Below are 21,752 nucleotides of genomic sequence, written 5' to 3'. Positions count from 1 at the left end.
CATTATCTGAAGACATCTCGGTCACATCGAACTACCACAAAGATCTACAGCATAGATAGTGATGGTGTGCAAAGTGGTAGTTCTGCATTGCTGCCCAAAACATTTTGCACCAATTCTTTCATAAGCATCTGGGTTTAGGATTACTACTAAAGTCCAAAAATTATATAATTTCAAATATCCCGTCATATGTACATTACTGTTCACTTGCACAAGCAATAACTGAAATGGCGAGCTGAAATGCCAGTGCCTGCAGTCACTCGCGCCCTATAGGAGGAATATTTGAATAGCTCCGTTGGACACGCAGAAGACAGACGCCAACAATTTAATATTGTCCATTAAATGCATTGTGTAAGAAATACTACATATATACATAGACATGTACAAAATTTTGGAAGAGATAAAATATATAACAGTAACTAATTACATATGACTACCTTTAGGCTAATATACACATCAAATGGTCTAAAAAAAAACACTTTGGAACAAAAATTACAGTGTAGCCTAAAATATGAATGCTTCCAACACAAATGTCCATGGTGGCGATGTAGTAGCAGTAATTGGGGCAGAGTTAATTGTTTTGAGTGTATTATATTTTCCTGTCTGAACGGGACTGTTTAGACCCCCTAGCAATTGTCACAATTCAGTTGTTGTTTAAGCGCACGTGCATATCACACCCAAACAGACAGGGTTTAGCTGCGTAAAATGGATAAACAAGTCTGAAATTCTGATTTGGGCAGCCAAACTCCCACCCGAATGCCCAAAGTGCCGACTTCACGCACATTTCTTCTCGCACTCCAGGAGGCTAAAAATAGTCAAAATTGTCATCCACGCGGCTACTGATTGTCTAAACGGAACAACAGAATTACCACGGCTACTGTTGAGGATTGCAAGAAAAGTTTTGCTTGTACTAAAATATACATAAGCTTGCAAAGACCTGGAGAGAGAGAGAGAGAGAGAGAGAATGTATGCATGTATGTATGTGTACTTGTAGACCTTACTCTGCGCTAATACGATGAAGCTACATTTCCGGAGGTACCCCCTTGTCAGATGGGGTTCAGTATTGGAAATGTAATTGGGGAGGGTTCCCAAGGGAGCTAGTGAATGATTGGTCTGTATATATCTCAAACCACATAGTTTTTAAAGAGTTAGTCACAACCATTTAGAAATAAATAAAAAAAATATTCACAATTCACAGTGTATGAGCATAAAACCGTGACTAACAGTTTTTGGATCATCAATCTTGCATATTGAGATTCCAATTAAAAAAAGTTTTTTACATTATTAAACATTTATACCGATTGTGTTTGATTGTGGAAGAGAACACTTCTGGTACAATCTTTTTTCAGAAGTCGATTAGATCTGTTGATAATCAACGCGTTTCATCCACAGGACCTCATCAGGGGTCTAGTATTTAGATGGTAAACAAAAAGTTAATACAATTTGGCCTGACAAGTAGATGGTATACACACAATCAGTCCAAATGTTTTAATGTTATATTGTAATCTCAATATTCAAGATTGATGATACAAAAACTGTCACTATTTTATGCTCATACATTGTGAATTATGTGAATAAATATTTTATTATTTAAATGGTTGTGACTAACTCTTAAAAACTAGGTGGTTGGAGAGATACATAGCAATCATTCACTAGCTCCCTTGGAAACCCTCGCAATAAAGGTTCGAGTTGTTAGGATGTTGTTGCCACATTTGACATATATTTGACATATATCAGTAGGTCATTTTAACATTAGAGGTGTCATTATGTACATTTTTTCCTTGCACCTTTGGATGTTTTTAATTGTTGTTTTCAACTGTTTTGTAGTTTGCACTAGCACTTTATTACGATATGTCACTTTCATATTGACCTTCAAGGTCATCTTACTTTGTCACTTATGCTATTGTCTTGCATTATGTTTATTCACAGCAGACAGCGTTACCATGGTAACGCAGCTGGTTTCATTGATGTGGCTCCAGATCTCGCGGCACTTGTGGACGTCTGGGCGGAAGTGAGAGAGACGCGGCCAGGAGGAGACGCTCAGACAGTGAGTATGCCTTGAGCGGTTGCAAGGGTGACGCGACTCGCTCCCGCGACGTCACTTCCGGACCCGCTGAGGCGCCGGAAGTCCTGAGCGGGCGGCCAGAGAGATACGCTGCAGCATGTGACTGAATGGGGTCAGGGGGTAAGTGTTTCTAACCTTATTTAAACACTCTTGTTTTGCACCACTGTTATCCTGAAGGGGACTAGGTCCCCGACACGTTGATGTGACCATTTGCACAATTACATGATTGAAGTGAAAAGTCTCTGAGTGCCGCCTCGTCTCTCCCAATATATATATATATATATATATATATATATATATATATATATATATATATATATATATATATATATATATATATATATATATATATATATATATATATATATATATATATATATATATCTCTATTTTTTTTTTTTTTTTAAACAAACTATATACACGCACATTCATTTTACACACATACCTACACTGATCGTGGGTGTGGGTGGCACAAGTGCAGGGTGTGTACGGACACTGCCCATGAGGCAGACACCCCTGGACTAGAGTGACATGCAGCAGCACTCACTGATCCACTCAGCTGCTGCCAGTGACAGCCAGACAGATGATGCTGAAGTAGTAGGTGGACACTGCCGGTCAATTAGTTGAGAAAAACTAAAGATTTAATTTTTCCAAACTAGTTGGACCAACAGTTTCCAGAGTGTGGGAGCAAATGGCCGATTATCGCTTGCTCCCACACACTGCAAGATTATTCTTCCAACCAGCCAACTAGTTGGCTTTGCTGGAATGATATCATCCCGATGTATGGCCAGCATTAGTGATCATTGCCTAAGGGAAATTAGCTCAGCTGGCAAGTAAGCAATATCCGATTCCAGTCAGTTGCACTTGTACTACACAGAGATCAGGAACAAGAAAACAGGAGAGACACAGATTGTCTGCAGTAAACAATGCTAACTATGGTACATTTAATTTCAAGACAGAATAGATCATTCATAATTTATTTTGTGTTAAAGATTTTAAATTTAAAAGGTAGACAAATGGACCATTAAGTAGAGAGATCACAGGAGCGGGAAACTTGGTATGTCACAGGTTCCATTTATCCACAGCCCAGGACAGGCCAAAAAACCCAGGCATACCACACGTAATAGGTCACTGAATCAATCTGAATCATGCAAATAATTTCCCTTGTATCCGATTCATTGACTTGTTCATCCATTTACAAGGTTATTCAAGGTCCCATGTAATGAGTATCTATATTTTTAGAAGTATAATGTGGAGTACACAATTGATCGGCTATCCAGTCCGATGATTTGATAAGGGTTACGCACAAGAGACCTGTGCATACACACATACCAATTGGGCACACGATACATCTGGCCAAAAGAACCAGTCTTGTTCTCTGGTTCCTGCAGCCAGCATATGTGGGTCGGTCGTGTGTACACACACAAGCAGATGTGAATATATCTGTACGACATCACATTTGCCATGCAGCACGGCTTATGCAATATACTCTCAAAGACACTGTTCAAAGATTCATTGGGGTGTACACACTGGCCAATGGTCAGGACGATATAGCCTTCATCGGCTGTACACACGATATCACCCAGTGTTTATCCAGCATAAGTCTTACTTCTTTCAAAAAGGATATACTGCCTAATGAATACTCTAAAACAGGAATAGACAATGTGAAACTGCACATCCCAGTATGTCCTGACAGCAAAACGCTAGGAGGGAATGCTGGGAGGTGCAGTGCCACATGTGGCTTACCCCTGCTCTAAAATAAACATGGTGGCCTCATTCATTCATACAACAAGCCCTGAAGTTAAGCTTGCTCCAGAGACATTGGGAACAATTCAATGCTCCGACATGGTTGTGATGTGCAGTTACAGAACAGCACATAACATCTGCTAGCATAAATGGAGATGTGAGGGAAAACTCGTCAGCACTACCATAAGCTACCCATATAGACTGAAAATAGTCACAAGCTGCTAAAGAAGGCCTGGCCAACCTGTGGCTCTCCAGCTGTTGTGAAACTACACATCCCAGCAAGCCCTGGCACAGTTTTAACAATCCTTAATGGCAAAACTGTGGCAAAGCATGTTTGGACTTGTAGTTTCACAACCGCTGGAGAGCCACAGGTTGGCCAGGCCTGAGCTAAAGCATGTATTTATTAACAGTTATTTATATAGTACTTACATATTGGAAGAACTAAAAAAATAAATAAATCTATACACAATTTATTCTAGTAGGTCAGATCAAATCATATTTAAAGCAATGTGAAATTTTCGTGATAACGTCATTAATCTCTTCCTCGTCAGTGAGAAGCAGAACAGTGCTAAAGGTCTATTGAAGGGTGTACTTTCTAGACTTCAATGTGGCTACAATTTTCAAAGTGAGGGTGGGAATGTGTCACAGACAGCTGTATCTGATCGGATGATTGTCACACCTGTCCCATCAAACTGCCCTGCTGACAGTTTTTCCACCTTTTTAAAACACTCTGCAGGCCATAAGGCATGATACAGCCATGCATGTCAGTATTACAGAGTCAAAGACTAGCCAAGAAGCAACTAATTATCTAGGCAACTCTCACATATACAGATGTAGCCTTGCTCATCGCACCCACGACCATTCACTGGTCCGACTACTAGCTTGCTGCGATCAGCATGCCCTCCGGTGGGCACGTGCAAACAGTTGCAGCCATGATCCATAGGAAAAATCATTATGCGATTGCGACCATTTGCACCCAGGCATGTGGAGTCGTTGTCACAATGCATGCGAGTGATGCGGCTGGACACATTCCTGCTCGCAGTCTCCTGAGGCAGCAAGCAGATATGTGCAAAGAGTCTGTGGTTTGGGTGACCTAACCAAGACTTTAGATGTATTTAGCCACTATATGTAGCTAAACCATGTCTACTTGGGCTCGACAAGCGCAGTAATTAATGGGCACCCGGAACAATTGAATTGCTCCATCAAGCGCCCATTATTTAATCATTCTGACTAAAACAACTGAACTCCCACCTAAAAGTCTGTTGCTAAAGAACAAAGTAGTCTAACATAGCTCAATTTAAGATCATGCAGAAAAATATTAAACTTTGTAGAGTGTATTGCCATGCCATGAGCATTGACATTTCTAAAAATGTAACTTGAACTTAAAAAGAAATCAATAAATAAGTAGCAAAAATACTCAAGGTACAGAAATGGTGTTTCACTGGACATAGCTATCCATCGATAAGACAGGGAGAAAGAAGTGGACAATTACCCTGAAAAACTAAATACTCCAAATGAAAAATTTGTTTATTAAAAAAAATAAAACCTATCTTGTAGGCTTCTCTAGCGCAGCATGACAGGCATGGGTTACAATTAGTAATATTAACTAACTGTAATAGGTAAAAGTTCATTCTAATTCCACAGGTTTTTTTAAATAGAAAAATATGGAATGAATTGTATGGATTATATCACCTCCATGTTACGTTATATAGTGCTTCTACTGGTATTCCACCAGGAATTTCAATCATCATGGGCAGATTTAGGGGTCAGGATGCCCTTAGGCACTTTATTGGTCACCTTCCCACATGTCACTGCCCTTTCATGCCAAGATCAGTCCCAATGCTTCAGACCATCAAAAAGCCTGTACCTCACCCAACAACACAATTTGCAGCCCATTGTCCCACCCCACCACTTACAATATAAAAAATTATTTGTAATAACAAACAAAAATAATATGGAATCGCCTGGCCCCAGCCTGCTGTGCCGTCCCTAGGCATGTATACACGTGCCTAGTGGCAAATCCACCACTGTCAATATTTTCCCAGCTTTCAGTTTTTGCAACTTCCAACAACAATCATGAATTAATATTGTAGTTTTACACAAATAAAAAGGCACAACTATTGAAAAGAATAAAAACAGAAATTGAGAGATTTATTACCATTGTGTGGTGAAGTCTTCAATCTACTACATATGCCAAAGACATCGCCATAGCAATCCTGTATTTTTTGTACTGCATCCGTTGATCTCAATTCCATAAGGGTCCGGAGCTCTTCAACTGTGATCCCAAAATCTCCACCATGATTTGTTTCATTAATAGAGTTTTTTACACCACTGTACGCAACCGAATTGTTTGCCATTGTTGCCACAGAAGATCCCTTGGGGTAGCCAAGTGAGTACAGACAGCAGGGAAATCCAGTTGGGAGCAAATGTTTTCTTCAAAGTTGAAAAAACAACCCTTCTCCGAGAACTCTATACCAAGTTCATTTCACAAAAAAACTCGTAAGGGGACTTCCACAGATGTGTCTTGAATACTGTTCCATGGTAAAACTTCAATTTCACGTAATTGCATCCAGAATTCACTAAAAGAATAAAGAAAAAAAAATGTTTAAACACCCATAACTATATCAAGCATACTAGAAAGCAACCACCACTAAGAGAAAACCAGACCGTAATTACTGGACAAAACCAAGACATGTATGGACATAAAAGCTGTTGATGCAAAAGTACTGTAAACTTTTCTAATTCTTTTGCTTGTGACTCATTAGTTATCACTTTTGTATTTAAGTCATAGGATTCATTCAAACAGCAATGTCACCAGGTCAGAACAGATAGGGAAACGCTTGCTGGAACATGTCAGTATATAACTGTCTTCTTGATCATCCCAAACTGAAAAAAACATAAAAACGTGCCGTAATTGTCGAAGTAAAAGTGTCCCGAGCTTGATCTTATAAAACGTATGCATAAAGGAGGAAATTACTCATACATGATCACACAAATCTCCATACCAATGATTTGTACTATGAACACATTTCTCTGCATTACACATCTGCCATGTACAAGTGGGGCTAATAGCATATGGCTTACCCATCACAAACACCAGGGTCAATTCACAATTTACTCATTACATTGCCTCACTACAAGTGCACAGTAATGCTGTGTACACGCTAAACAATGTGTGTACCCAGCGACGTCACAATGCAACAGCACAATATATTGTGTGATGTGTCATTGCACGACTCATTTAAAACACATGCAGTCATTCCCTGGGTCATCCCATTAGGCATGTAGCACTCCCGACAGCAGGACCCAGGGAGAGACCTGCGGGAGCACGCAATCTTAGGTACACAGCAAGTGATGTGGCTATTATTCCGATCCATGACAAAATGATGTATCATTCGATTACTTGCCTAGGTGTATCCTACTTAAGATTTATTTATTACCAGTTATTTATTAAGCGCACATATTCCGCAGCTCTTTACAGAGAATATTTGGCCATTCACATCAGTCCCTGCCCCAGTGGAGCTTACAATCTATATTCCCTACCACATGTACACACATTCACACTAGGGTTAATTTTTTGGTTGGAAGCCAATTAACCTACCAGTATATTCTTGGATTGTGGGAGAAAACCGGAGTACCCAGAGGAAACCCAGACAAGCACAGGGAGAATATATAAACTGCGCAAAGTTAGGGCAGGGCATAGGTTCTCAAACTCAGTCCTCAGGACCCCACACAGTGCATGGTTTGCAGGTAACCCAGCAGGTGCACAGGTGAATTACTCACCGACACATTTTTAAAGGTCTACAGGTGGAGTTAATAATTTCACTTGTCATTCTGTGAGGAGACCTGCAAAACATGCACTGTGTGGGGTAATGAGGACCGAGTTTGAGAACCTCTGGGGTAGAGAATACCTCACTAACACTTGTGGCATAACTTAACCATGTCTTGATTGCTATCAAAATGAAGCACTTGATTGCACAATTTTTTTTAGATCGTGCTTTTCTCTAGGTCTGTAACAGTTTTTACAAATCCTACTCAAACCTGGAAGAAGACATTTGTTAGCATCCAGTGTCAAACTCCTTAAACATGTGCCTAATATAAGCACAACTATTTTGGGCAGTGTACAGCAAACACCAAATGTCTTAAGCTAGCTTGTAACCCTGCAATGAAGGAGGCAGAAAGACAAGAGATTCTTATCCCAAATTATCCCAGTATCATATTCTACCCAAGAAAAGAACACTTGCCATTTGTCTTCTATAACATATATCAACAGAAGGGAATCAATGTCAATAAGTTTAAAATAAATTAATTATACATTGAATATTGATACTTGTTTTTGCCAATAGATTTCAGCCAAATTAAAAGTCTCAGATTCACATAGATGTTTAAAAAGGCAATCGTTAAGTAATTTTAAACCTCTGCCTGACTGAGATTAAGCCTCTGCTGCTGCTATTCTCTGCTAAGCATTTGACCTTCAACTGCACATTATCAGCAGTGAGCTTCGGCATAAGAAATGGCTCCCTAAATGATTATCTAAGGAAAGCTTCTTGGTTAATCTAATTAGTTCATCTGAGGCCTCACAAACCCAAGTAGTGTGGACTTACAGAACATGGCAAAAATTCATGCTTTTTTTCCCCAGTTCTAGGCGTGGGATGCCAGAAAACTGCCTATCACTGGAACTTTAGACCAACCATAAAAAGAAAAATAAGAATTTACTCACCGGTAATTCTATTTCTCGTAGTCCGTAGTGGATGCTGGGTACTCCGTAAGGACCATGGGGAATAGACGGGCTCCGCAGGAGACTGGGCACTCTTTAAAGAAAGATTAGGTACTATATCTGGTGTGCACTGGCTCCTCCCTCTATGCCCCTCCTCCAGACCTGTTAGGGAAACTGTGCCCGGAAGAGCGGACATTACTAGGAAAGGATTTGGAATCCAGGGTAAGACTCATACCAGCCACACCAATCACACCGTACAACTTGTGATAACTATACCCAGTTAACAGTATGAACAACAGCTGAGCCTCATTCAACAGATGGCTCAGAACAATAACCCTATAGTTAAGCAATAACTATATACAAGTATTGCAGAAGTCCGCACTTGGGACGGGCTCCCAGCATCCACTACGGACTACGAGAAATAGAATTACCGGTGAGTAAATTCTTATTTTCTCTGACGTCCTAGTGGATGCTGGGAACTCCGTAAGGACCATGGGGATTATACCAAAGCTCCCAAACGGGCGGGAGAGTGCGGATGACTCTGCAGCACCGAATGAGCAAACTCAAGGTCCTCCTCAGCCAGGGTATCAAACTTGTAGAATTTTGCAAACGTGTTTGATCCCGACCAGGTAGCAGCTCGGCAAAGTTGTAAAGCCGAGACCCCTCGGGCAGCCGCCCAATTAGAGCCCACCTTCCTCGTGGAATGGGCTTTTACCGATTTAGGATGCGGCAGTCTAGCCGCAGAATGTGCAAGTTGAATCGTGCTACAGATCCAGCGAGCAATAGTCTGCTTAGAAGCAGGAGCACCCAGCTTGTTGGGTGCATGCAGGATAAACAGCGAGTCAGTTTTTCGGACTCTAACCGTCCTGGAAACATAGATTTTCAGGGCCCGGACTACGTCCAGAAACTTGGAATCCTCCAAGTCCCGAGTAGCCGCAGGCACCACAATAGGTTGGTTCAAATGAAACGCTAATACCACCTTTGGGAGAAATTGGGGACGAGTCCTCAATTCTGCCCTGTCCATATGGAAGATCAGATAAGGGCTTTTACATGACAAAGCCGCCAATTCTGACACACACCTAGCCGAAGCAAAGGCCAAAAGCATGACCACTTTCCACGTGAGATACTTCAACTCCACGGTCTGAAGTGGCTCAAACCAATGTGATTTTAGGAAATCCAACACTACGTTGAGATCCCAAGGTGCCACTGGAGGCACAAAAGGGGGCTGAATATGCAGCACTCCCTTAACAAACGTCTGAACTTCAGGCAGTGAAGCCAGTTCTTTTTGAAAGAAAATAGACAGGGCCGAAATCTGGACTTATGGATCCCAATTTTAGGCCCATTGTCACTCCTGACTGTAGGAAGTGCAGAAATCGACCAAGCTGAAATTCCTCTGTTGGGGCCTTCATAGCCTCACACCAAGCAACATATTTTCGCCATATGCGGTGATAATGTTTTGCTGTCACATCCTTCCTAGCTTTTATCAGCGTAGGAATGACTTCAACCGGAAAGCCCTTTTCCATCAGGATCCGGCGTTCAACCGCCATGCCGTCAAACGCAGCCGCGGTAAGTCTTGGAACAGACTGCTGTCGGAGCAGCAGAGGCCAAGGGTCCTCTGAGATCATTTCTTGTAGTTCCGGGTACCAAGTTCTATTTGGCCAATCCGGAATGATGAGTATAGTTCTTACTCCTCTCTTTCTTATTATCCTCAGTACCTTTGGTATGAGAGGAAGAGGAGGGAACACATAAACCGACTGGTACACCCACGGTGTCACTAGAGCGTCCACAGCTATCGCCTGAGGGTCCCTTGACCTGGCGCAATATCTTTTTAGCTTTTTGTTGAGGCGGGACGCCATCATGTCCACCTGTGGCCTTTCCCAACGATTTACAATCAGCTTGAAGACTTCTGGATGAAATCCCCACTCTCCCGGGTGGAGGTCGTGCCTGCTGAGGAAGTCTGCTTCCCAGTTGTCCACTCCCGGAATGAACACTGCTGACAGTGCTATCACGTGATTCTCCGCCCATCGGAGAATCCTTGTGGCTTCTGCCATTGCCATCCTGCTTCTTGTGCCGCCCTGTCGGTTTACATGGGCGACAGCCGTGATGTCTGACTGAATCAGCACCGGCTGGTTTTGAAGCAGGGGTTTTGCTTGACTTAGGGCATTGTAAATGGCCCTTAGTTCCAGAATATTTATGGTGTAGGGAAGTCTCCTGACTCGACCATTGTCCTTGGAAGTTTCTTCCCTGAGTGACTGCCCCCCAACCTCGGAGGCTTGCATCCGTGGTCACCAGGACCCAGTCCTGAATGCCGAATCTGCGGCCCTCGAGAAGATTAGCACTCTGCAGCCACCACAGCAGAGACACCCTGGCCCTCAGGGACTGGGTGATCAACCGATGCATCTGAAGATGCGATCCGGACCACTTGTCTAACAGATCCCACTGAAAGATCCTTGCATGGAACCTGCCGAAGGGAATTGCTTCGTAAGAAGCTACCAGCTTTCCCAGGACTCGCGTGCAGTGATGCACCGACACCTGTTTTGGTTTCAGGAGGTCTCTGACCAGAGATGACAACTCCTTGGCCTTCTCCTCCGGGAGAAACGCCTTCTTCTGTTCTGTGTCCAGAATCATACCCAAGAACAGCAGACGCGTCGTAGGAACCAGCTGCAACTTTGGGATATTCAGAATCCAGCCGTGCTGTTGTAGCACTTCCTGAGATAGTGCTACTCCGACCAACAACTGCTCCATGGACCTCGCCTTTATAAAGGAGATCGTCCAAGTACGGGATAATTATAACTCCCTTCTTTCGAAGGAGTATCATCATTTCGGCCATTACCTTGGTAAATACCCTCGGTGCCGTGGACAGACCAAACGGCAACGTCTGGAATTGGTAATGACAGTCCTGTACCACAAATCGGAGGTACTCCTGGTGAGGTGGGTAAATAGGGACATGTAGGTAAGCATCCTTGATGTCCAGTGATACCATAAAATCCCCCTCTTCCAGGCTTGCAATAACCGCCCTGAGCGATTCCATTTTGAACTTGAACTTCCTTACATAAGTGTTCAAGGATTTCAAATTTAGAATGGGTCTCACCGAACCGTCTGGTTTCGGTACCACAAACATTGTGGAATAGTAACCCCGTCCCTGTTGAAGGAGGGGAACTTTGATTATCACCTGCTGGAGGTACAGCTTGTGAATTGCCGCCAGTACTACCTCCCTTTCCTTGGGAGTAGCTGGCAAGGCTGATTTGAGGTAACGGCGAGGGGGAGAAGTCTCGAACTCCAGCTTGTATCCCTGAGATACCACTTGTAGAACCCAGAGATCCACCTGTGAGCGAACCCACTGGTCGCTGAAGTTCCGGAGACGGGCCCCCACCGCACCTGGCTCCACCTGTGGAGCCCCAGCGTCATGCGGTGGACTTAGTGGAAGCAGGGGAGGATTTTTGTTCCTGGGAACTGGCTATCTGGTGCAGCTTTTTCCCTCTACCCCTGCCTCTGGGCAGAAAGGACGCGCCTCTGACCCGCTTGCCTTTCTGGGGCCGAAAGGACTGTACTTGATAATACAGTGCTTTCTTAGGCTGTGAGGGAACCTGAGGTAAAAAAGTCGACTTCCCAGCTGTTGCTGTGGACACGAGGTCCGAGAGCCCGTCCCCAAACAATTCCTCACCCTTATAAGGCAAAACTTCCATGTGCCTTTTAGAATCAGCATCACTTGTCCACTGCCGAGTCCATAATACTCTCCTGGCAGAAATGGACATTGCATTAATTCTAGATGCCAGCCGGCAAATGTCCCTCTGTGCATCCCTCATATATAAGACTACGTCTTTAATATGCTCTATGGTTAGCAAAATAGTATCCCTGTCAAGGGAATCAATGTTATCTGACAGGGAATCAGACCATGCTGCTGCAGCACTACACATCCATGCTGAAGCAATAGCAGGTCTCAATATAGTACCTGAGTGTGTATACACAGACTTCAGGATGGCCTGCTGCTTTCTATCTGCAGGCTCCTTTAAGGCGGCCGTATCCTGAGACGGCAGTGCCACCTTTTTTGATAAGCGTGTGAGCGCCTTGTCCACCCTAGGGGATGTCTCCCAGCGTAACCTATCCGTTGGCGGGAAAGGGTACGCCATTAATAACCGCTTAGAAATCACTAGTTTCTTATCTGGGGAACACCACGCTTCTTCACACAATTCATTTAACTCATCAGATGGGGGAAAAGTCACTGGCTGCTTTTTCTCCCCAAACATAATACCCTTTTTTGTGGTAACCGGGTTAATGTCAGAAATGCACAACACATTTTTCATTGCCGTAATCATGCATCGGATGGCCCTTGTGGACTGTACATTTGTCTCATCCTCGTCGACACTGGAGTCAGACTCCGTGTCGACATCTGTGTCTGCCATCTGAGGTAGCGGGCGTTTTTGAGCCCCTGATGGCCTCTGAGACGCTTGGGCAGGCGCGGGCTGAGATGCCGGCTGTCCCAAAGCTGTTATGTCATCGAACCTTTTATGCAAGGAGTTGACACTGTCGGTTAATACCTTCCACATATCCATCCACTCTGGTGTCGGCCCCACAGGGGGCGACATCAAACTTATCGGCTCCTGCGCCGCCTCCACGTAAGCGTCCTCATCAAACATGTCGACACAGCCGTACCGACACACCGCACACACACACAGGGAATGCTCTGACTGAGGACAGGACCCCACAAAGTCCTTTGGGGAGACAGAGAGAGAGTATGCCAGCACACACCAGAGCGCTATATAACAGAGGGATTTACACTAATACAAAGTGAATTTTCCCCCAATAGCTGCTTATTATCACAATTGCGCCTAAATTTATGTGCCCCCCCTCTCTTTTTTACCCTTTCCGTAGTGTATACTGCAGGGGAGAGCCTGGGGAGCGTCCTTCCAGCGGAGCTGTGAAGAGAAAATGGCGCTGGCTGTGCTGAGGAAGATAGCCCCGCCCCTTCAGCGGCGGGCTTCTCCCGCTTTTTTAATAATATTTATGGCGGGGAATTAGGCACATATACAGTTTAGAACTGTATTATGTGCGTTTTGCCAAGTAAGGTATACAAATTGCAGCCCAGGGCGCCCCCCCCCCCCCAGCGCCCTGCACCCACCAGTGACCGGAGCGTGTGGTGTGCTGTGGGAGCAATGGCGCACAGCTGCAGTGAAGTGCGCTACCTTATTGAAGACCAGAGTCTTCAGCCGCCGATTTTCTCCTGGAATCTTCCGTCTTCTGGCTCTGCAAGGGGGACGGCGCGGCTCCGGGAACGGACGATCGAGGTCGGGCCCTGTGTTCGATCCCTCTGGAGCTAATGGTGTCCAGTAGCCTTAGAAGCACAAGCTAGCTGCAAGCAGGTAGGTTTGCTTCTCTCCCCTAAGTCCCACGTAGCAGTGAGTCTGTTGCCAGCAGATCTCACTGAAAATAAAAAACCTAACAAATACTTTCTTTTCTAGTAAGCTCAGGAGAGCCCACTAGGTGCATCCAGCTCTGGCCGGGCACAGATTCTAACTGAGGTCTGGAAGAGGGGCATAGAGGGAGGAGCCAGTGCACACCAGATATAGTACCTAATCTTTCTTTAAAGAGTGCCCAGTCTCCTGCGGAGCCCGTCTATCCCCCTGGTCCTTACGGAGTACCCAGCATCCACTAGAACGTCAGAGAAATACAATTAATACAGTTATAACTAAAAATTGCTCCATTCATTTCTAGTTTTCTAATGGTCAGTCAATTTAAAAAAAGGTTATGGGTCAATTCAATTGTGTTTAGGTGCTCAGCACAACCCCATTAGTGACGCTGACGGTTGGGGCATGACCCCATAAGTGACGTTTAGGGGGCCGCACCGCACAATGGTGACGCCAGCGAGACTGAGCCCCTTTTCCCCGACCAGCCACGTCCCCATATCATGCAGGCTGGTGCGCGTACTGCCCTGGCACTTCAGCATCCTTTCCGCAACAAATCCTAGAGGGAACAATAAAGACGTTTGGACCTATTTATTCTGTTACTTGATATGAGTGCTTTATCGTGTGTATTTTTGTATTGTCTTCAGTTTCAGGTATAGAGCTGTGAAAGGTCTCTATTTTTACATAAGCGGCTGCTACATAGATAGCACCATGGGAAACACGGTTTACATTTTGCTTGACTTAGACGTCTTTTGGTTTATGGTAGAAAAATAGGATGAATGGATTGTTATGGACTTTTTCATTCCAAATTAACTCCATTTACAGCACTGCAAGTACAATATAATATCTTAGTAAAAGTTCAATCAAATCAAAACATTAAGGGATATATTCAATTGGTGTCGAAAGCTGCTGTCTGTCGAAAAAAATGCAGTTTTCGACTTTTTAAGATCGAATCGTGATGCGACCTATTCAATCCCAGTTTTTATTCGACAAGTCGGGGAATTCGACTTGTCGAATAGTACGTGAGTCGGCGGTATAGCTGCCGATTCACATACTTTTGAGGGAAACGGGGCCAAATTCGACAGGATTTGGCCCCGTTTCCGACCATCTCAGTCCGACAAAAAAATGTCGGACTGAGATTAGGGACCTTAGTGGAGGAGAGAGGGGGGGGGGGGGGGAGTCGTGTGGAGCCGGGGCTCCAGCCAGACCCCCTCAGCGGGCAGTGCTGGAGACGGGGGGATAGCAGCGCCGAAGACGGGAAAGCCGCGGGCAGCCAGACCCCGGCGGGCAGTGCTGGAGACTGGCAGCACCAGAGACTGGGAGCCGCGGGCAGCCAGATCCTTAGTGGGCAGTGTTGGAGACGGGCAACGCCGGAGATGGGGAGCCGCGGGCAGACGGGGTGAGCAGCGCTGGAGGATGTCACAGCCGCCGATTACAGCAGCGTCCACCCGGCTCCAGCAAGGGTGGGGGTGGAGAGCCGCGGGCAGACAGGGGAGAGCAGCGCTACGGCAGCGGCTATATAACTGCTGCTGTAGCGCTGCTCTGCCCAATCTGCCTGCGGCTCTCCACCCCCACCCCACCCCCCCCGGCTCCAGCAGCAGGGGGGGGGGGGGGGTGGAGAGCCGCGGGCAGACTGGGGAGAGCAGCGCTACGGCAGCGGCTATATAACTGCTGCTGTAGCGCTGCTCTGCCCAATCTGCCTGCGGCTCTCCCCCGTCTAGCTCCTGTATCTCAATTACTTTTCTAAAAGTCGAATTGAGATGACATTGAATAAGCCCAAGTCGGACCCATTCTGACAAATGAATGTCGGAATAGATCAGACTTCAGTTGAATATACCCCTAAAGCATTACACAGATAAGCTTTGCACAAGTGTAAAAATCTCCCCAAAAAAGTAACATTAGCCCCAAATGATAACAGCTCAACAGACAGCTACAATAAAGCTTCGAAAAGCTAGAAAATTATAAAAATAGTGGTTGCTTGTCAAGTAGTGAGAGGAAAAAAAAAATACAACAACAAACACACACACACACACACACACACACAACACCTTTACCATGCATGTGTGTCCGTTTCAATTTCCAGGGCATTACTATATAGGTTATGCACATTTTTTTTATTGTAAAAGCCATGTGATACTTTTGGTAGTGATGGGCCATGAGAGACACGAATGAGGGAACAGCATTTAGTGCTGTACAGGATGATATTTGAATGGTGTCAAGCAACATGAAAACGTTTGTTACTTAAGAAAATGAAATAAAAAAAATAAGAATTTACTCACCGGTAATTCTATTTCTCGTAGTCCGTAGTGGATGCTGGGAACTCCGTAAGGACCATGGGGAATAGCGGCTCCGCAGGAGACTGGGCACAAAAGTAAAGCTTTAGGACTACCTGGTGTGCACTGGCTCCTCCCCCTATGACCCTCCTCCAAGCCTCAGTTAGGATACTGTGCCCGGACGAGCGTACACAATAAGGAAGGATTTATGAATCCCGGGTAAGACTCATACCAGCCACACCAATCACACCGTACAACTTGTGATCTGAACCCAGTTAACAGTATGATAACAGAGGAGCCTCTGAAAAGATGGCTCACAACAATAATAACCCGATTTTTGTAACTATGTACAAGTATTGCAGACAATCCGCACTTGGGATGGGCGCCCAGCATCCACTACGGACTACGAGAAATAGAATTACCGGTGAGTAAATTCTTATTTTCTCTGACGTCCTAGTGGATGCTGGGAACTCCGTAAGGACCATGGGGATTATACCAAAGCTCCCAAACGGGCGGGAGAGTGCGGATGACTCTGCAGCACCGAAAGAGAGAACTCCAGGTCCTCCTCAGCCAGGGTATAAAATTTGTAGAATTTAGCAAACGTATTTGCCCCTGACCAAGTAGCTGCTCGGCAAAGTTGTAACGCCGAGACCCCTCGGGCAGCCGCCCAAGATGAGCCCACCTTCCTTGTGGAATGGGCTTTTACAGATTTTGGCTGTGGCAGGCCTGCCACAGAATGTGCAAGCTGAATTGTACTACAAATCCAACCAGCAATAGTCTGCTTAGAAGCAGGAGCACCCAGCTTGTTGGGTGCATACAGGATAAACAGCGAGTCAGATTTTCTGACTCCAGCCGTCCTGGAAACATATTTTCAGGGCCCTGACTACGTCCAGCAACTTGGAGTCCTCCAAGTCCCTAGTAGCCGCAGGTACCACAATAGGCTGGTTCAGGTGAAACGCTGAAACCACCTTAGGGAGAAACTGAGGACGAGTCCTCAATTCTGCCCTATCCGTATGAAAAATCAGGTAAGGGCTTTTATAGGACAAAGCCGCCAATTCTGACACGCGCCTGGCTGAAGCCAGGGCCAACAGCATTACCACTTTCCATGTGAGATATTTTAAGTCCACAGTGGTAAGTGGTTCAAACCAATGTGATTTTAGGAACCCCAAAACCACATTGAGATCCCAGGGTGCCACTGGAGGCACAAAAGGAGGCTGTATATGCAGTACTCCTTTGACAAACGTCTGAACTTCAGGAACTGAAGCCAGTTCTTTCTGGAAGAAAATCGACAGGGTCGAAATTTGAACCTTAATGGACCCTAATTTTAGGCCCATAGACAGTCCTGTTTGCAGGAAATGCAGGAAACGACCCAGTTGAAATTCCTCTGTAGGGGCCTTTCTGGCCTCGCACCATGCAACATATTTACGCCAAATACGGTGATAATGCTGTGCAGTTACATCCTTCCTGGCTTTGATCAGGGTAGGGATGACTTCATCCGGAATGCCTTTTTCCTTCAGGATCCGGCGTTCAACCGCCATGCCGTCAAACGCGGCAAGTCTTGGAACAGACAGGGTCCCTGCTGGAGCAAGTCCCTTCTTAGAGGTAGAGGCCATGGGTCCTCTGTGATCTCTTGAAGTTCCGGGTACCAAGTCCTTCTTGGCCAATCCGGAGCCACGAGTATAGTTCTTACTCCTCTCCGTCTTATAATTCTCAGTACCTTGGGTATGAGAGGCAGAGGAGGGAACACATACACTGACTGGTACACCCACGGAGTTACCAGAGCGTCCACCGCTATTGCCTGAGGGTCCCTTGACCTGGCGCAATACCTGTCTAGTTTTTTGTTGAGACGGGACGCCATCATGTCCACCTTTGGTTTTTCCCAACGGTTTACAATCATGTGGAAGACTTCTGGATGAAGTCCCCACTCTCCCGGGTGGAGGTCGTGTCTGCTGAGGAAGTCTGCTTCCCAGTTGTCCACTCCCGGAATGAACACTGCTGACAGTGCTATCACATGATTTTCCGCCCAGCGAAGAATCCTTGCAGCTTCTGCCATTGCCCTCCTGCTTCTTGTGCCGCCCTGTCTGTTTACGTGGGCGACTGCCGTGATGTTGTCTGACTGGATCAACACCGGCTGACCCTGAAGCAGAGGTCTTGCTTGGCTTAGAGCATTGTAAATGGCCCTTAGTTCCAGGATATTTATGTGAAGTGACGTTTCCAGGCTTGACCACAAGCCCTGGAAATTTCTTCCCTGTGTGACTGCTCCCCAGCCTCTCAGGCTGGCATCCGTGGTCACCAGGACCCAGTCTTGAATGCCGAATCTGCGGCCCTCTAGAAGATGAGCACTCTGCAACCACCACAGGAGAGACACTCTTGTCCTTGGGGACAGGGTTATCCGCTGATGCATGTGAAGATGCGATCCGGACCATTTGTCCAGCAGATCCCACTGAAATGTTCTTGCGTGGAATCTGCCGAATGGAATCGCTTCGTAGGAAGCCACCATTTTTCCCAGGACCCTTGTGCATTGATGCACTGAGACCCGGTCTGGTTTCAGGAGGTTTCTGACTAACTCGGATAACTCCCTGGCTTTCTCCTCCGGAAGAAACGCCTTTTTCTGGACTGTGTCCAGAATCATCCCTAGGAACAGCAGACGTGTCGTCGGAATCAGCTGTGATTTTGGGATGTGCTGCCGTAACACTACTTGAGATAGTGCTACTCCGACTACTAACCGTTCCTTGGATCTTGCCCTTATCAGGAGATCGTCCAAGTAAGGGATAATTAAGACGCCTTCTCTTCGAAGGAGTATCATCATTTCGGCCAATACCTTGGTAAAGACCCGGGGTGCCGTGGACAATCCAAACGGCAGCGTCTGAAACGGATAGTGACAGTCCTGTACCACAAACCTGAGGTACCCTTGGTGAGAAGGGTAAATTGGGACATGGAGGTAAGCATCCTTGATGTCCAGAGACACCATATAGTCCCCTTCTTCCAGGTTCGCTATCACTGCTCTGGGTGACTCCATCTTGAATTTGAACCTTTGTATGTAAGTGTTCAAGGATTTCAGATTTAAAATAGGTCTCACCGAGCCGTCCGGCTTCGGTACCACAAACAGCGTGGAATAATACCCCTTTCCCTGTTGTAGGAGGGGTACCTTGATTATCACCTGCTGGGAATACAGCTTGTGAATGGCTTCCAATACCGCCTCCCTGTCTGAGGGAGACGTTGGTAAAGCAGACTTCAGGAACCGGCGAGGGGGAGACGTCTCGAATTCCAATTTGTACCCCTGAGATACTACCTGCAGGATCCAGGGGTCCACTTGCGAGTGAGCCCACTGCGCGCTGAAATTCTTGAGACGGCCCCCCACCGTACCTGAGTCCGCTTGTAAGGCCCCAGCGTCATGCTGAGGACTTGGCAAAAGCGGGGGAGGGCTTCTGTTCCTGGGAAGAGGCTGCCTGCTGCAGTCTTTTTCCCCTTCCTCTGCCCCGGGGCAGAAATGAGTGGCCTTTTGCCCGCTTGCCCTTATGGGGACGAAAGGACTGAGCCTGAAAAGACGGTGTCTTTTTCTGCTGAGAGGTGACCTGGGGTAAAAAGGTGGATTTCCCAGCCGTTGCAGTGGCCACCAGGTCCGATAGACCGACCCCAAATAACTCCTCCCCTTTATACGGCAATACTTCCATATGCCGTTTGGAATCCGCATCACCTGACCACTGTCGCGTCCATAACACTCTTCTGGCAGAAATGGACAGCGCACTTACTCTTGATGCCAGAGTGCAAATATCCCTCTGTGCATCTCGCATATATAGAAATGCATCCTTTAAATGCTCTAGTCAATAATATACTGTCCCTATCTAGCGTATCAATATTTTTCAGTCAGGGAATCCGACCACGCCAACCCAGCACTGCACATCCAGGCTGAGGCGATTGCTGGTCGCAGTATAACACCAGTATGTGTGTATATACTTTTTAGGATATTTTCCAGCTTCCTATCAGCTGGATCCTTGAGGGCGGCCGTATCAGGAGACGGTAACGCCACTTGTTTTGATAATCGTGTGAGCGCCTTATCTACCCTAGGGGGTGTTTCCCAACGCGCCCTAACCTCTGGCGGGAAAGGGTATAATGCCAATAATTTTTTAGAAATTAGCAGTTTTTTATCGCGGGAAACCCACGCTTCATCACACACCTCATTTAATTCATCTGATTCAGGAAAAACTACGGGTAGTTTTTTCACACCCCACATAATACTCTTTTTTGTGGTACTTGTAGTATCAGAAATGTTCAAAACCTCCTTCATTGCCGTGATCATGCAACGTGTGGCCCTACTGGAAATCACGTTTGTTTCCTCACCGTCGACACTGGAGTCAGTGTCCGTGTCTGGGTCTGTGTCAACCATCTGAGGTAACGGGCGCTTTAGAGCCCCTGACGGTGTTTGAGACGCCTGGACAGGTACTAACTGATTTGCCGGCTGTCTCATGTCGTCAACAGTCTTTTGTAAAGTGCTGACGCTATCACGTAATTCCTTCCATAAGACCATCCAGTCAGGTGTCGACTCCCTAGGGGGTGACATCACTATTACAGGCAATTGCTCCGCCTCCATACCATTTTCCTCCTCATACATGTCGACACAAACGTACCGACACACAGCACACACACAGGGAATGCTCTGATAGAGGACAGGACACCACTAGCCCTTTGGGGAGACAGAGGGAGAGTTTGCCAGCACACACCAGAGCGCTATATATATATATATATATATATATATATATATATATATATATATATATATATATATATATATATATACACACAGGGATAACCTTATATAAAAGTGTTTTTACCTATATAGCTGCTGTATAGATTAATCTGCCAATTTAGTGCCCCCCCTCTCTTGTTTTACCCTGTTTCTGTAGTGCAGGACTGCAGGGGAGAGTCAGGGAGACGTCCTTCCAGCGGAGCTGTGAGGGAAAATGGCGCTTGTGTGCTGAGGAGATAGGCTCCGCCCCCTTCTCGGCGGCCTTTCTCCCGCTTTTTTGAGGAAAACTGGCAGGGGTTAAATGCATCCATATAGCCCAGGAGCTATATGTGATGTATTTTTTGCCATCTAAGGTGTTTTTATTGCGTCTCAGGGCGCCCCCCCCCAGCGCACTGCACCCTCAGTGACCGGAGTGTGAAGTGTGCTGAGAGCAATGGCGCACAGCTGCGGTGCTGTGCGCTACCTTATTGAAGACAGGACGTCTTCTGCCGCCGATTTCCCGGACCTCTTCTGTCTTCTGGCTCTGTAAGGGGGCCGGCGGCGCGGCTCTGGGACCCATCCATGGCTGGGCCTGTGATCGGTCCCTCTGGAGCTAATGTCCAGTAGCCTAAGAAGCCCAATCCACTCTGCACGCAGGTGAGTTTGCTTCTTCTCCCCTTAGTCCCTCAATGCAGTGAGCCTGTTGCCAGCAGGACTCACTGAAAATAAAAAACCTATACTTAAACTTTTTCACTAAGCAGCTCAGGAGAGCCACCTAGTGTGCACCCTTCTCGTTCGGGCACAAAAATCTAACTGAGGCTTGGAG

At 46.0% G+C, this 21,752-nt stretch overlaps 1 protein-coding gene across 10 annotated transcripts in view; it reads right to left on the bottom strand.

Moving 5' to 3' along the window:
- Positions 1–21,752, bottom strand: part of ATP2B1 (ATPase plasma membrane Ca2+ transporting 1) — a 356,691-nt gene that overhangs the window by 255,900 nt on the left and 79,039 nt on the right. For 9 of the 10 annotated variants that reach the window (XM_063927639.1, XM_063927641.1, XM_063927645.1 and 6 more), the window contains exon 2: positions 5,967–6,387. In XM_063927639.1, coding sequence (XP_063783709.1) covers positions 5,967–6,165 — 199 coding nt within the window. In that variant the 5' untranslated portion in view covers positions 6,166–6,387. Of the gene's footprint in view, positions 1–5,966; positions 6,388–21,752 lie in introns of those variants that run through there. The other variant, XM_063927647.1, reaches the window with a different exon arrangement.

Source organism: Pseudophryne corroboree, chromosome 6, assembly GCF_028390025.1.
Source record: "Pseudophryne corroboree isolate aPseCor3 chromosome 6, aPseCor3.hap2, whole genome shotgun sequence".
Classification (NCBI taxonomy): Eukaryota; Metazoa; Chordata; class Amphibia; order Anura; family Myobatrachidae; genus Pseudophryne; species Pseudophryne corroboree.
Note: the sequence above shows the minus strand (reverse complement) of the source record. Positions and strands in the feature narration are given on the sequence as shown.